At 37.7% G+C, this 17,090-nt stretch overlaps 1 protein-coding gene across 2 annotated transcripts in view; it reads left to right on the forward strand.

The window, feature by feature from the left end:
* The window catches only part of ARHGAP18 (Rho GTPase activating protein 18), a 130,640-nt gene that overhangs the window by 92,954 nt on the left and 20,596 nt on the right, over positions 1-17,090 (forward strand). For both annotated transcript variants that reach the window (XM_066373266.1, XM_066373267.1), the window contains exons 7-12: positions 501-592; positions 4,911-4,988; positions 7,854-8,013; positions 10,040-10,122; positions 15,448-15,654; positions 16,382-16,522. In XM_066373266.1, coding sequence (XP_066229363.1) covers positions 501-592; positions 4,911-4,988; positions 7,854-8,013; positions 10,040-10,122; positions 15,448-15,654; positions 16,382-16,522 — 761 coding nt within the window. The remainder of the gene's footprint in view (positions 1-500; positions 593-4,910; positions 4,989-7,853; positions 8,014-10,039; positions 10,123-15,447; positions 15,655-16,381; positions 16,523-17,090) is intronic.

Consider the following 17,090-nt stretch of genomic DNA (forward strand, 5'->3'; position numbering starts at 1 on the left):
ATCTACTACATTTTCTAAAGAAAATCCTTGGTAGAACAAAATTATAATGTTGGCTGATTTCTCAAAAGGCTACTATTTATATTTTGCTGTATTGTAGGATGCTAAATGTCAATTAAGTATGGAGAAGATGAGTGATATTTATTTGCTTTACGCCAAAACTTTTCATTTGACTACGCTTAGTAAATGTTTGCGTATTTTTGTTCTCGCACAGTACTCTCGTTTCTCTTCTGTAGCAGTTTATACTTTTCTAGTTATTTCAGGGTGATTATTTGCAGTCATATGTTTGGTTGTCTTTCCTTGCAAAACTGCTCAGTAAGGCAAGGCAAGGATTTCCCCATTGCAATGTAAATGCCTAATGACTAGAGAGGGTCATTCACTTAATCACTGCCCAATAGATAGTTGTTTGAATGACAATATCAGAAATCTTAGGCCTTAATGTTTTGCATTAATATTTTAGGGATCGATGGAAGTGAAGAAATATTTTTCTTTGTTTATTGCAGATTCTGGTCTTTTTTGTGTTCCACTGACAGTATTGTTAGAACAAGATCAGAGGAAAGCACCAGGAACTCGAATACCCTTGATATTTCAAAAAGTAAGTAGGTCTGAATGGATCAGCATGGAGAGAACATACAGTACTTGAACTAATGGTGTGTTTTTATTTTTGCATTCACACTCTTATAGGTTTCCAATTGATGTGCTCTTTTATTTTGTGCTTTGATTTTTCTATTCAGGAAACAAATTTGTTTCAAGGGCTCATAATTTTTATTTCATGGTGATGCTTTCTGTGTTCTTACTGTAACTGTGATTACCTGGCATCATTTTCCTGTCTTCTATTAGCTGGCTTTGTATAATTGAGATTTCAGTTCTATAGTTCATAGAAATGGAAACTGCTTATAAATTTCTAGGGAATTGAATCTTCATGAATATTTCATGCCTGTATGTATTTCCCAAGCTTTCTTATTTACAGTGAGGATGTCCAATTTAATTTACCAATGTCTAACTTCCAAACTAGGCAAAGAAGCCATAAAGTAGAATTAGACAAGGATTACTAAACTGTCAAGTCACTTGTGTAATCAACACTCAGTTATTCATATGGGGATTATACTTGGCATTATAAGAATTTCAGTCTAACCTCTGAGCCATCATTGTTCAGGAACACAGATTACATGTGATATAGGTCAGGAAATACACGATGAAGAAGGCAGGTCAAATCATTTATGAACAACCCAAGCTTTAGAGTCTTTGCAACATCCTAAGCATATCGCAGTTTCTGGGAGTTCTGACGAGAGCAAGAGTAGCAATGCTAACTTTCACAACTGATTGGCTTGGTAGACTCATCAATACTAAAGCTCGATCTTCTTGGCACTTATTCTTCCGCTATTCCAAGCCGGTCATTTATCTGTTTTATTTACTAACCTCTGATTCCTTTATTTCTGATGTTCTCTATAACACAAATCTGTTTCTGGGTGTTCCTCCTGATGAACATTGCTCTACACAGTTAATCTTACTCATCAGCCTGTTAGCCCCTGTCAGTAGAAACTGTATCTGTTTGAACAGTTGTCAACAATGCCTGTGATTAAACAGAGAGGTGCTAACAAATATAGTTCATCCATTCAAATTTTTTTCAATGTCAATGAAAGTTGCCAGTTACTCTATACAGACGACTGTACAAAGCAGGGATCTCAGCACCATGCACTCTAAGTACTACTAGTGTTCTCCAGAGAAAGAGAACCAATAGGATACACACGCACGAGAGTGAGAGGGATTTATTTTAAAGAACTGGCTTATGTGAGTGTGAAGGCTGGGAATCCTGAATTATGTAGAGCTGGCCAGCAGACTAGAAGTGTGGGCAGGAGTCGATGTTGCAGTCTTGGCTCCAGAGTCTGCCAGTTGAAAACTCAGGCAGGGTTTCTGTGTTGTTGTCTTGAGGCAGAAATGCTTTTTCTCCAGGGCTTTTATGTCCTTCAAGTGACTATATCAGGCCCGTCCACATTATGGAGAGTAATCTGCTTCACTCAAAGTCTACCAACTTAAACATTAATTGTATGTAAAAAATACCTCATTGGAGCATCTAGACTAGTGTTTGACCAAACAATGGGACACAGTAGCTAAGACAATAGATCAAATTCACCATCATACCCATGAATGGTAAGGTGTGGTCTCTACAGAGGTTCAGTGAATCTCCTGACCAGGTTCATTCAGGGTTGCATCCAGTCCCTTGTTGTTTTCTCCTTGAAATTGTTTTCTTATGTGTGTAGTTAGTTATTTTGCATTTGTGGTCTTTTGTGGATACTCTGGCTGCCCCCTGGTTTGAAGTTATTGGATAACAGCCCTAAAGTATTTGGGTTCATTTAAAGTTAATAAAAGGGCATATAAAGAGCTTACTATTAGATAAATACTTATCTGTTTGCGTCCTCTCTAAATTATAAACAAATAAAATCACAGGGAGTTATAATGAAAAATATTTTTTGACTGATCAGCTGAAAAACCTCACTTAGGTATTTTTTCAATTTTGAAGAAAGGACAGAATTGGAAACCACTGATTTGCAACAGGATTTGTTAGCAGTCTTTAGAGGATTATGTTTTCACAATTATTGAGAAATATATCCAAAAAGGGCTTTAACAAACCTATCTGTGAACTGTATCTGTTATTTTCCCCTCAGAGGCACAGTGTTTTAAGCCATATTTTCAGAAATATTTTGAAAAAATAGAAATATTCTTAACTTTTATCTACAGAAAAAGTCTGCCTAATTAGCAAATTCTTTTCTTATTGTCAAACTAATCAGCCAAATCAAACATATTGTGTCAAAAAGTCTGACTTCATCTTCAATTCATTTTTTTAAATTAATGTAAGTATACAGTATATATTTTGAGAAATGCTATAAAAATAGCTGATAAATTACAGAATGTGTCCTGAAAGATAAGTTAACTAAAATATGTTTAAAATACATACATCAATATAATTATTTTTCATGTCCATTTTAAGTCTTGGAAATAGAAGGAAAGCTGTAAAGTATAATTATGTTTTAATGTAATGTTGGACCTAAAAATATGTTATTTTCAAAGTGAAAAATAGGCGAAAACAGATGACATTCCTTCAGAGAATATATGTGTGTGTGTGTGTGTGTATACATACCTCAATTGAGTGCTAGTATTCAGCTTTAGAGAATATTTAAAAAGACTCAAATATAAAAATTCAGAAATTACTCTCATTTAGTTATTTAGAAATCATGGTCAATTTTCTGTTGTATTTAATGTAAGCAAAAGGCGTATGCTACTAAAAACTAATTTGCTTTAGCAGCTAGCATGTAATTTTATCTTTTGTTAATAGAATATTTTAAACATTTTGTAAGATTAAATAAAGTGAAAATTGCTTGTACATTGAATAACTTTTTTGCATGGTATTATTTGATAATTTGGTTTTAAATACTTTATTGAATAATACCCATCTAATGTAAAATAATTATGTAAATTATTTTGATGTGGGTTTTTATCTACTATAATTTGAAAAGTATAGTCTTGGAAGATATTACAGTTGATTTTCAAAAAATCATGTACTGCATTGACTGATTGGTTAAAGTTGCTTCTCTTTTCAGCTAATAATAAATCTTTGGGAGAATTTTGAGACTACTCTTTGCTTTATTCTTACCTGACTCTCTCAAGATCAGTTCATTCTCTGGCCACAATCCAGGGATAGAAGAGGTGAGGTTATTGAGTGAAGTTGCTATCTCACCCAATGTCTATACGCTACACAATATGTCTGATTTCAGAACATCTAGAGAAAGGTCGAAAGACCTCATTTATGATGCCATGCTTTGCTTCTAAGATACTTTTATAACCAAGGGGAAAACAGTAAGCTGTATGTAGTTTATAGAGTCTTTGGTTAATTATTAAAGGAGGTTTCCCTGAGGAAAAAAAAAATAATTGCAATTTCACATTCTTTTAGCACCCTGGAAGATGTTATGCCTTAGGGTGTGCTGAAAGAACTGTAGTAAAGATTAGGGATGAGTGAAGAGTGTGTCTGTCTTTTATAAAGTAGGAGAAGGTTGTTGTGAAAGGAGAATGAGTGTTAGAAAGGAAAACCTACACGATGCTAATGAACGCCTTATATTGAAACTGAGGGACAAGGAAATTGATTTCCTTAAAATAACAGAGTGCCCCCTATAAAGCCTAGCGTACTGCCCAGAGAATGCATATTCCAATTGGAATATACTCTGCCAGGAAATGAACCACTCTTTTATCATCTCCTTACCTACACCATTGCAGTATCTCCATTTGCTTTATTCTTGTGGGTTTCTGCCTCGTTATAGAAAAAATAATCTTTGTTATTTTAATGGGGTTCTGGAGGTATAGAGATCTGGATGCATTAATAGGGCACCAGGTATGATTTAGAAGCCCTGTATAAGAACCATTGTTTTTATTTATGTTTACCACTGAAAGCTTGAAGGCTTAAAAATGAATATTTGTAAACAGTTTTTTGTCTTTATATTATAAATAATTCTTTCTATGGATAAGCTTAAATGTGCAAATACTAGAATTTCATAAGATTTATTTATTTGCAGAATGTTACGTTTCAGGAAAAGCAGAAGTGGATGGTTTTACTTGCTTTTAAAAAACGAACACTTTCAGTTTCTGTTTGTTTGGAGTGCCACAGCTGTTGTGTGAAATTATATACTTCTGTTACAAAGAAGAGCAAGACCCAACTTTTGTGAAAATTTAAATTATGACTAAAGTTTTGGGACTTCCTGGTTAAAGCATAATGGTGGTGCAGTTGCATTCCAAACTTCATAAAACCCAGCTTACATGTCATTTAATCAGTTCTCACTTATATGTTTGCGAAGCAGATGTTAATTTTGGAAGTGTACCTGTTAGGTATACCAAAATCAGAATGCTTTTCTGTTTATACACAGCTGATTTCGCGAATTGAAGAGGGAGGTTTAGAAACTGAAGGTCTCTTAAGAATACCTGGAGCCGCCAATAGAGTCAAGGTAATCTCTTGCTTTTACTAATGTAAAACTTTATGGTTTTATTATACTTCTGCCTTTTAAAAGCTAACTTGCCCTCCCGCCCTTTCTTCCCATTGTTAGTGGATTAAATAGGGCAATAAAACCCCTTGACATTCAGTTTATATTTAGTTTTTCTGTAGTCTCTTCTGATTTGTGTAAGTTTTGATTTTTTTTTAAATCACCATATTACCTATAATAATACTATGATAAACAAAGAGGCAAATAATCTCTCTACTGTGCAAACATAATGTAGGAACAAAAGTCAACAGGCAAAAGACAAGAATAGTTACATCCTTCTGATGAGGAGAGAACTTGATGAGTCAAAATATTACTAGGGGGCTGGTGATAGTTTTAGTCAGCATGACTAATAGCAGTTGAGGTGTTTTGTGGGGTTTTTTTTTAAGGCTTGATGATAAACTCCATCCGGTGAGCAGAGTAGGAGACTTGACATGATGTGTCTTAGTGAGCTACCAAAATGAGACTCCGCCTCGATCACTTTCCTGACTTGCACAGTTCTCTGTCTCATGGGATTCAGGGTAGCCCGAGTCTGGCTTGGGAAAACAGTCATTCCCAGAAGTCCCAGTTCGAGCCCTCCTCCTCCCTCCCCCTGCTTTCTTTTCTCTCAAGAGACATTTCCTTCCCACTATCCTAGGATGTTCTGTATCTTGCCCTTTCTTTCAGTCGCCTGATCTGGGGAGTAAAACATCCTGAGTGCATGGTCAAGGTGCAACTACCCTGCAGATGAGGCATAATTCATATGCCTCTTGGGAGATTGGCATTTGACAGGCTTCATACTTGGAAGGTACCTCTGTCTGGAAAATTCATCCAAGAAAGTTTTTGGTTCGCCGTCATTCACAATCTCCTTTACCTTATCCTTCAAATTTAGCTGTAGCTCTAAACTGAGATAGTACAAGTCACTGCCCACATCCAGTATATTGGCTTCCTGAATTTGCAAATCCAGGACAAAATGGGATAGAGAGAAGAGATTTTCGCTGTTCATTTCCTTAAGGCCTCTCCCGTATGATATCTTTAGAGCCGAATCAGGAAGAAATGACCCTTGGGGGGTGCATGGTCTCCTGCCTGGGACAGGCTGTGGGGTGCCTGGAGTGCAATTACTATTCATATATTCCGCATTTCCATCACCTGCTTATTTTGATAAGCTTCCTCAATTTAGGAGGCTAGTTTCGGCCTACTTGGCTCTAACTGCATGGTGATCTCAGTTTAATCTGATTCGCATAACCTGATATACCCTGCTCACAAAATTCATTCAGCCTGTGTGTCCCCTGGGTTTGGTGTCTGGTGGACAGAGGTCCCGAGACTGTTCTGCTGCTCTTGTAAGTTTGATAAGTTGCCATTGTCTCAGCGCGTTTGTGAAAACCTACAGCAATTTCACCACCAGTCAATCATGGACATGGTGTGTGATTCTGAGATAAGCTCCGTCGAGAAGTACATTCTCGTGCAGAGAAAGACTCAGAAACAGGTAATGTGACTTCATATTATCCCAGATCAGCAGGAATACTGCTTCTCAGTTCACTGTTCACAGCGTTCATTAGCAGAATGTAATGGCCAACTTACAAGTCATCAACATGTTTACTTGAGTACATGATAGTGAGCGTAATGTGTGTTTTATATTTTCACTGGATTGCTGGCAGAAGGATGAGTTCTACTAAATGTAGCTTCTCAGAAGGTCAATTAAATGGACTCAGCTGGCTCTACTCTTCAGCCCAGCCTGTTGTCACATACCAAGCTATGCAGCAGCTGATCCGCTACAAATAAATAATATGCAAAATCTTTGGTTGTCCTTCTCCCCTGTCCCACCACACTGCCTGTGCTCCTCTCTCTCCCTCCTCTCTCTCCCCCCTCCTCCCTTCTCTCAGTCCCCTTCTCCCTCCACCCACCTCTCCCTCACTCCCCATTTCCAAGTGTACTTTTATGAATTTCACCAATTACAAAAATAATCGAGGTAGAGAAGGGAATTGAATTGAGAAGAGCAAATGTAATAAATTCACCTTTTAAGAAGAACAATGAACATTCATTTAGGAGAACAGTTTCAAAAAATAGAAGAAAGTGACAGGGACTTGGAAAGATTTCTAACATAATAGAAGATTTACACCATAGAAAAAAGCATATAGAAAATAGTAATTGTGAAACTAAATTGAGTTATTATTAATAATTTGTCTGGCAAATTTTGTTGAGTCCTTGAGGCAAATGAACTAGGTATTGCTCATTCTACACGGATCAAACCGTTCTCTGCAGTGGGCAGCAGGGTGGCCGTGTCACTTCAGGCTTGTGTGTTGGAAGACAGGTGTATTGATGTACTTTCATGCCTCATTAGCTCTAGAATTTGGTTTTTCATTTCCCAGAGGTGACTAATCAGAGGTAGCCTTCTGCTTTTGGCTCAGAGATAGATCATGTATTTCTTCACAGAACATACTTCTCAAATAATTTAAAACATAAACTTTTTTTTAATGATTTTTTTAAAATTTAATGAAAAATTATAGTATTTAAATAAAGCCCCCTAATGTAAAGACACTTTTAACTAATCTTTTAATTAAACCTTTACTACTTAAGATTTGCTTCGTGTCCAGGAAAATGTGGAAAGTTTCTGAGTTTCTGGCCTGCGGTGTAATTTTCATTTGGGAAATCACCCTGGGGCACGAGGAGCAGTGCTTTCCCAAGCGACAGAGAAGTGTTGGCCTGCCGTGCTTTCTGATGTCTTTTCTGAAGAGTAGACTCGCTTAGAAAGTGGGAAGTGGATCACACTCTCAGCAGGAAAAAAGGAATGCACTTACTGGTAGCCCATTTTTGGTTTGGTTTTTTTTTTTTTTTCCCCCTTCTGTCTTTCAGAATCTTTGCCAAGAACTAGAAGCAAAGTTTTACGAAGGGACTTTTAACTGGGAAAGCGTCAAGCAGCACGACGCGGCCAGCCTGCTGAAACTATTCGTCCGGGAGCTTCCCCAGCCGCTCCTCAGTGTGGAATACCTCAAAGCCTTTCAGGCTGTCCAGAGTAAGGCTGTCCCTGCTTGATGCTATCTTTGTGTTCCTGCCATCCCTATTAATTGTTCGAACAGCATTTTGCATCACAGAGAATGTTACCAGATATATTTGGATAGTCAGGTTAACTCGCAGATGTCCACGGGTGCTCGAAGACCACGTGTTTTTCCTTTTCCTTTATAACTATGCATCTCTGAGTAAATAGGAAACAGAATCTTCTCTTTGGGTACAGATTAATTGCATGCCCTTTAAGCAATACAATATATTTTCATGTTAAAACCTTGGAAACTGCACAGTTCTCTTATACTAGAATGAGTCATGTAAGATCTCTGATACATTTTTCTTGCCAAGTGTTAAAAGCAACACTTACTGGAGAAGCTTGGATTAACAGTTACCATACAAGCATGAGGAGATGTGACAGAGTCTATGATTATTGTCTGAAAAATTAACTTTCTGAAATTGTTGTGCAGCAACATGGAACAAATCACGTCACTGCCTCATTGGTGGAGGCAGCAGACTTCTTAGGTCTGGCCATGTCGTAGTCTTGGGTAAGCTCCAAATCAATGTCTCAGGTAGTTCTCAGTACCTTTCTACTGAACACAGAGATCTTATGAGATTTATATACTGGCATGATTATCTTTTGTAGTCCTTAGAAGCCAAACAAAAACGGAAAATGCCACATTTTGGTGACCACATGTTTCACTTCCAACCCGGGAAATGTTTGAGAGTAAAAGGGGGCACTGTGAATGACTCTGGGGAGCTACAATGTCAACCAGAACTATTCCAGGCTATTGTTTTTTAATTTATTGAGGTATAATTGACATACAATATTGTATTTAGTTTTAGGTGTACAACATAGTGATTCAGTATTTGTATATATTGTGAAAAGGTCACTACCCTATATCTAATTAATATTTGTCACATACATAGTTATGGGCATGTTTTTCTTGTGACTATAACTTTTAAGATCTACTTTCAAATCTGCAATACAGTATTATTAACTATAGTCACCATTCTATAGATTATATCCCCATGACTTATGTTATAACTGGGCCCCCCCCCCTTCATTCATTTGCCCACGTCCCAGCAAAACACCAACCATCTGTCCTCTGTATCTACGAGCATGGCTTTTTTTAAAAGTAGATTCCACATATAAAAGAAATCATATGTTATTTGTCTTTCTCTGTCTGATTTATTTCATTTAGCATTATTCCCTCAAGTTCCATGCCACAAATGGCAAGGTGTCATTCTTTTTAGTGACAGAATAATATTCCATTGTGTTCCACGCTATTCTTATAGCATGCACTATTGAGATGATTCCCATGAGTCTTATCCATAACATTTCTTCAGAATTTCTCAGGCAGATGTGACTAAAATCATCTTCTGCATAAAATATTTTTTTAATGGTTAAGTTGTGCTATTTCACACACAGTCCCCGGGTATGGATTACAGGACCAAATTTATCCCTGAAAAATAAAAGCCAGAATGACTCCATATACCTATATGTGTTATTTAAATGGGATACGCGCTACCAAAAATGATAAATATCAGTGATAATAACGTACCTCTTCATTGCTGCTTGGTTTTCCAATTCATTCTACAAATGTTTATCAAACTCTTGCTGTGTCCCAGGCTCTGTGCTACATATTCCTGTTGAAATTGATGGACTCTTACCACGTAATTTGTTCACTCGCCATTAAAAGAAACTTAACTGTCTTAGATTCACCCTGACACTATATCATGCAGGGTCCAGTCTTCTACCTCTTTTTATGAGGGAATAAAAAGCACGCAGAAGTTGAAATTATTTTTAAAGCACTGTTGTGTATCAGCAAACATGCGGCCGCTCGCCGTCCAGTTGCAGTCGGAAGGGGGCGCCTGAGAGAGGCCGGAAGCGGCGGCTGCTTCTCCTGCTCCCCCCACGTGCTCCCCCACCGGGGCTCGCTGCTCAGCCCACTAACTTCTCTCTTATGAAATGAAAAGAGAAAGTAAAGGAAAATGTTCAGTAAAGGCAAGCTCTGCTTTGTTTAATATGTCTACAGACCTCTCAACCAAGAAGCAACAACTACAGGCTTTGAACCTGCTTGTCATCCTCCTGCCGGATGCAAACCGAGACACGCTGAAGGTCAGCTGGATTCATTTACCTTAAATTGCCCTCCGAAAGATTATGTGTGGCAAAAACAGTTTGATATTGTCATGGAAATATTAGTGGTGATCTATTAAAAAAAAAAAAAGACCTGTTTTTAAGGACAGATGGCGAAAGTCTAACTCTTTATTCATTTATTTACTAGGTGAGTCATGTTAATGGTATTTTTAGGTATTTTGTATTTTAATTTTTACTATTACATTTTTTTCTTCTAACAGAACAGATGATTAAGGTTCATCTGTTAATGGAAATATAGGTACTTTCTGGAGTTTTTTTTTATCTTTTTATTTTTCTGCATTTTCTAAATTTTATTTAAAGAGCATGTATTAGTACGGTGAAAAAAAATGAATGTTGCCTGACCAGGCAGTGGTGCCGTGGATAGGGCGTAGGACTGGGACATGGAGGACATGAGGTCGCCAGCTTGAGTGCGGGCTCATCTGGCTTGAGCAAGGCTCATCAGCTTGAACCCAAGGTTGCTGGCTCGAGCAAGGGGTCACTCGGTCTGCTCTAGCCCTCCCACCCCCTGTCAAGTCACATATCAGAAAGCAATCAGTGAACAACTAAGGTGCTGCAACGAAGAATTGATGCTTCTCATCTCTCTTCCTTCATGTCTTTCTGTCCTTATCTGTCCCTCTCTCTGTCTCTGTCTCTGTCACACACACACACACAAAATGAATGTTTAAAAAGAAAAGCTTGAGTCATCACATTTAACCCACTGCTACGTAAAGATGTCACATTTGTTTGGAGGTTGAAATAAGTCATGATGATGATTTAAAAATATCTGGTTAGCCAAAAGATAGACCAACTCCAACAAATTCTAGTTCTTTCTCTAAGTGCTTGCACTGAGTTGCTGATTTATATCATGATTTCAAAGTGTTTTGGTCTAATATTATACAATGTAATATCACTCATTATAAGTAGTCAGTTGTTTTTATAATAATCAGTGGATTGTTCCATATGATTTATCTTCCTTAAAGATGAGAGTTCATAGGGTAGTTGTAAAGTGTTTCAATATAAACTTTCATAATAGTAAAAGAGGAAACTTTAAAAGTGTAATTTAGAAAGAGTGTTTACATTAAGGTTTGCCATTGCCTTAAAAAGAGTTCTTTTTATACAGGTAAGGGTGGAAACCTTGCCCTTTCCCCCTACATTTCCATTTAAAATTAAATATCATGTCAAGAAAACAAAACCCCCAGTTGGTAAATCTTGAAAATTCTTTCCTGTTTCTCATTAAGACTCCTTGAATTGAGATGAGGTGATTGGTAATTCCTTCATGCCCACGGCATGAGTGTTAACACTCAACTTGTCTGGATTAAAGCAGTTTGTGGGGATCACTGGAGTGAAAACACCACATTGCTCCAGGAGGACTTCCAAAGACTTGTTCTCATTACTAAGTCAGAAAAAAACAAAACAAAACAAAAAAACAACCCACTGGCTTAAATGATTGTCAAGTGAATCACTGAGAATACAGCATGAGGTTTTGTTTTGTTTTGGAGGCAGAAGCCAACTTTAGACAGAGTTACATTCAAATACTGTGTGGACAGGGCAGCTGTGGAAGGATGTGTAGCTGGTGGCAGTAATAGGGACTTCTGGCCCAGGACAAAGTTGGGGACTGGTTTCCAGTCTATTCTCTGCTTGTGAGCTGTGCCCTTAACACAGGGCATCCACTCCATGGTAAGAGTTCTTTAATCCATTTCTTCCTTATTCACATAAAGGTGCCTGTCTGTGTGTGGGCCTGTGAATGACCAATGTAAAGTGAGAATTGAAAGACACACAATTGACTTAAAATACACCTGCATTCAAATGAGTTCAGACAGTTGTGGAAAGACACACTTATTCCCATATGGTTACTACTACTGGGCAAGGCTGGTCTAGAATTCGTTTTTGTAATTTACCTTCAAAACCTGAGGCATATTATTTAAAAAAATATTTTTAAGTATATTTAAAAACAATTTTTTTAGTAGTTTTAATTTTTGTATATAAAGTTACTGGGAGTACAATTTTGTAAATGAGATTGGAAATACTTTAGAGGAGGTAAAATAATTGGAAAATGCGAACAAGTAATTTTACTAATTTACATAAGCGTTAGTAGCTTAATTAGCCAGCTCTGATGAAGGTTTCACACAAGAATTCTAATAATAGAAACATTGAAACAAGTATACCATATGTACAAGAGAATAAACTATTTAAATTTAGTTCCATAAAAGACAAGGGAAACTTCATCAGAAGGTAATTTCAGAAAGCTTAACGTGAACTTCCAAATTTCCCCAGTCCTTGGGCCACTCCGTCAGCTGCCATTTGGAGGGACAGGATCAAGTGTATGACTTGCCTAGACTTTGTCTACAGCATATCTGTGTTAAACACTGTGTTCCCGTTTAAGCATAAAGTTTCAGGTGTCTTTGAGCAAGTTGCTTGACCAGAATTTTTTTTTTAAAACTCTGAATTATTGCACACTTGGATCAATGCTTATACCTTTCTTTGACTTGGAAGCATAACAAAAACGGATGTTAAGGTATCAATGAAGTGTTTAGATAAACATAACTTTTTGGCATTTGTTTATCCTTTCTGTAGTTTTTTAAAAATCATTAAGTATGTTGGACTGTAATGTTAACTAAAAACATTATATAAACTCACGTGTACAACTTTATAACAGAACCGGTGTGCTCTATTGTGTGCTCACCACCTGATGTCTCGTCTCCTTGTATCACCATGGATTTGACCCCTTTACCCTCCTCATCCTCCGTATTTCCCTCTGGTCACCGCCATTCTGTCGTCTGTGTCTGCGAGTTTGTTCTTTTCTGTTTGTTCATTTGTTGCTGTTTGTTTTATATCGCACATATGAGTGAAATCATATGGTTTGTTTCTTCTCTGTCTGACTTATTTTATTCTGCATCACGCTCTCAAGATCCATCCATATTTTTGCAAATGGCAATATTTTTATGTTTTTATGGCTGAGTAGTATTCCATTGTATATACATACTACGTCTTCTTTATTCAATCATCCATCAAAGGACACATAGGTTGTCCATGTCTTGGCTGCTGTGAATATGGTGCAATGAACATAAGGGTGTGTGTGTGTGTGTGTGTGTGTGTGTGTGTGTGTGTGTGTGTGTGTATCTTTATGTATAACTGTTTTTTAAAAGTTTTGGCTAGGTACTAAGAAGAGGATTGCTGGGTCATATGGTAGCTCTAGCCTTAAATTTTTGAGGAAGTTTGTTGAAATGCACTCTCTTCATCCTGGCGGGCTAAGAGAGTAGTTTTCCCATTTTACCAGTGAAAAGACTTTAAAGTGCAGAGGTATCAAAAGGTTATGCTAAAATCACACGTAGCGAGTGAGTGTTCCGGAAATCTAAATGGGGTTTTCAGAGAGTGGGTCTAGCGATACTTATAAAATACCAGACTGGTGATTTTTTTAAAAAGAGGCAGTTCTTAGTGTTCAGATGAAGAGAAAGTACATCTGAAGGTGCAGTTCTTTCAGCAAGGGCTAAGCTAATATTTTATTAATGCCATACCTACACTTACACACATTCTAATATTCTGAGAGTAATATTTTGAATAACCTTATTGCACATGCACACCACAATTAAAATGGCTCATTACCTAATCTTTGTAATTTATGCTCATAAAGAAAGAGATACACTGATCCCTGAATAATTATTCTGTTCTCTGAAACAAAATTAAATATTTTTTCCAAACCTCACCAATTAATCTTTTGTCCGCATTTGAGAAGGCATTGTTTCTATAAAACCTTATGCTTGGATTACAATATAACTTTCTGAGCACTGTACTGGAAATTAGATACATAAATCTCTTTGTTAGATACTAACTAACGCTATGCCTTTAGTTTGTTTTAAATTTTTGAGCTCTATAAAGCAGCCAAATTTGATTCAGGATCAACCTGTTAGGAGTCTCCCTCCTCCCTCCCCCCGAAATGCTGTGACAGATGAATACCTTTTTTCCTCTGTTTTCCTTTTTGGTCTAGTTGCTTCTCCACCATTTGCTAGAGATATGATCTCTGGTAAGTTACTTACATTCTTTTAGACATTGTTTCCTCATCTGTGAAATGGGGATAATAATATCATCTATCTCCAGTAAGGCTAAGTGCTGTGAGCTCGCTGCTGTGCTTAAAACAATGCCCCACCCATACAGAACGTTGGCTACCTGTGTAGTTTCTGTTACTGTTCTGCACCAAAGTGATTCAAGAAAGAAGGCACAAGAAGAACTTAAAGCTGTAAGCCCTGTCATGAGGAGGGTCATCGGCCCGTGGCTTTTAGGCAGGACAGGCTCAGATGACGCCTGAGTTTTGGCAATGAAGGAAGTAGGGAGCATCAAACTGAGTATAAAGTAGCCTGTTCTGGTGGAAAGTTCCTTTTTTATGCATTCACTCATTTTTTTAACTCTTTTCTTTGTCTCTCTTTATTCCCTTTTTCTCCCCATCATAATCTACATTTGTTCTAGATATTATGTCAGCTAATTATCAAGTACTTTAAAGCCAATTAAACAGCCTAAACCTGACTAGGCCATGGCTCAGTGGATAGGGTGTTGACCTGGGACTCTGAGGACCCAGGTTCGAAAACCTGAGGTTGCCAGCTTAAGCACAGGCCCACCAGCTTGAGCACAGGATTGCCAGCTTGAACATGGGATCATAGACAAGACCCAGTGGTCACTGGCTTCAAGCCCAAGGTCGCTGGCTTGAGCCCAAGGTTGCTGGCTTGAGTAAGGGGTCATTGGCTCACCTGGAGCCCCCCCCCCCCGGGTCAAGGCACATATGAGAAAGCAATCAATAAACAACTAAGGTGCCCCAGCAAAGAATTGATGTTTCTCATCTCTCTCCCCTCCTGTCTGTCTGCTCCTGTATATCCTTCTCTCTCTCTCTCTCTCTCTAAAAAAAAAAGAAGCTATTCAATAGGTTAAATGATTTAAAGGGAATTGTTTTTTTTTTAATTCCTGGAGATAAAAGCACACACTTCCTGAAGCAACCGAATATTTACGTGATATTTTAAACAGTTCTGCAGTGCTCCGTGGCTCTGGCAGGCTGTTGGTCTGACACTTCTCCACTTCTCCATACTTGTCCCCACCACTGGCTTCAGACTGGTATTCTCTCTGCCCTGTTCCCCAGGGCCACCTGAGGGCGTTCACCAAATGGAGAACTTTGATAAAGAGGCCTGTTGGATGTGGCTAGCTACCTGTGGTTATGCACAACTTATTATTTTTTTTAACTAAATAAAAATCCCATGTGTTCCAGCATTTTAATTTCTCATCCTCATGTGCAACAGAAATCTCAAAGAGTCATTTCTCTTTAAGGCCCTGCTAGAATTTCTCCAAAGAGTAATAGACAATAAAGAGAAAAATAAGATGACAGTCATGAATGTGGCAATGGTCATGGCCCCAAATCTCTTCATGTGTCACGGGCTGGGCTTGAAGTCCAGTGAACAGCGAGAATTCGTAATGGCTGCTGGGACTGCAAATACCATGCATTCACTGATTAAGTATCAGAAACTTCTGTGGACGGTAAGTATATATTTTTAAGCTCTGTTAATGAGTGATGATATCTAGATTCAAAAGTTTTTTTATTCATTATTATATTCTCTGTAAAAAGGTAACCATATAGGTGATTTCAAATGCAATTTAAAAGAAAATATTTATTAAATCTAAGTTTTTAAAATTCCAACATAATTTCAATTTGATCTCCTTTAAAATATTTTATTATTTTGCTAATGTAATTTTGGAGGACCCGCTGTTCCTAGATTATTGCTGGGTACCTGTCAGCTCATGGGTATTTGTGAGTTTTCCTTTTCATTTGACAGGAGAGGCGGCGAGCTGGCCATTAGAAGGTTACTGTAGGTTAGCTAGAGGCTAGGTTGTAGAAATATGGCCACGAACAGGACCAACCACTGAGGCAGTGGCCCCTAATGCCAGCTACCTCAGGCTGTCTCTGCTCTTAGCATGTCAGGCAGAGATGACAGCCACTGTGTCCTTGAACCTCACCAAGCCTCTTTTTGAACCTTACACTGTAGGTGGTAAATTGCATCATGTGAATACCCTGCACACATGCCGAATGAATAATACAATGCATTTGGTTTTACTGACTTAATGAAGAGTGCATATAAAATGGCCTAGTCCCATCAAATAGACAACCTTTCACTGCTTCGAATTGAAGAAATAAATATAATTATTTTCACAGTTAAGATGGTGCTACTTCTTTGTCCTCCCGGAACTTAATTTTATTTCTCCATAGATTCCCAAATTTCTTGTCAACCAAGTGAGGAAGCAAAATACCGAAAATCTTAAAAAAGATAAAAAGACCATGAAGAAATTGCTGAAGAAAATGGCCTATGACCGAGAAAAATATGAAAAGCAAGACAAGAATACAAACGATGTAAGGAAAACTTCCAGATATGTATTTATACAGATTTCAGTATTGTTTTTTTTTAATATCACACTCACCACAAAGAATTTTACATGTTTTTGTTGTATGAGTTTCAACACACTTACTAGGTCCTGGTACAACTTGTAAGTTAAAGGCATCAATAGCAGTAAGTGTACTACAACCAATGGTGTTCGGTCTCCACACTGTCTCAGGTGTTGAGGATTCAGTGTGTGAGCTGTACACTGGTAACAAAGGAAGATAAGGCCAGAATGTCTCAGCACACACCCGCCCACCCATGTACAACAGAGGACTTCCTGGAGACTCCGGTTGCCCAGTGAGCGTGTAATCTAGTGAGTAAAGAGACCCTTGTGTTAACCATAGATCTTTTTTTCCCCTTGGTCTCATCTGTAAAATGGGGAAAAATAACTAACCCAGACAGACAAATAGACCAATGTTTGTGTGGTGCCTGGGATACTTCCTGGATTTCAGTAAATACTTAAAGGTTCCTAAGTGGATCATTAGAAGAATTTGGAGGGAGTTAGTTAGAATGGAGAAAATTAAAATATTTCAAAAAAGA

This window comes from Saccopteryx leptura, chromosome 3 (genome assembly GCF_036850995.1).
Source record: "Saccopteryx leptura isolate mSacLep1 chromosome 3, mSacLep1_pri_phased_curated, whole genome shotgun sequence".
Lineage (NCBI taxonomy): Eukaryota > Metazoa > Chordata > Mammalia > Chiroptera > Emballonuridae > Saccopteryx > Saccopteryx leptura.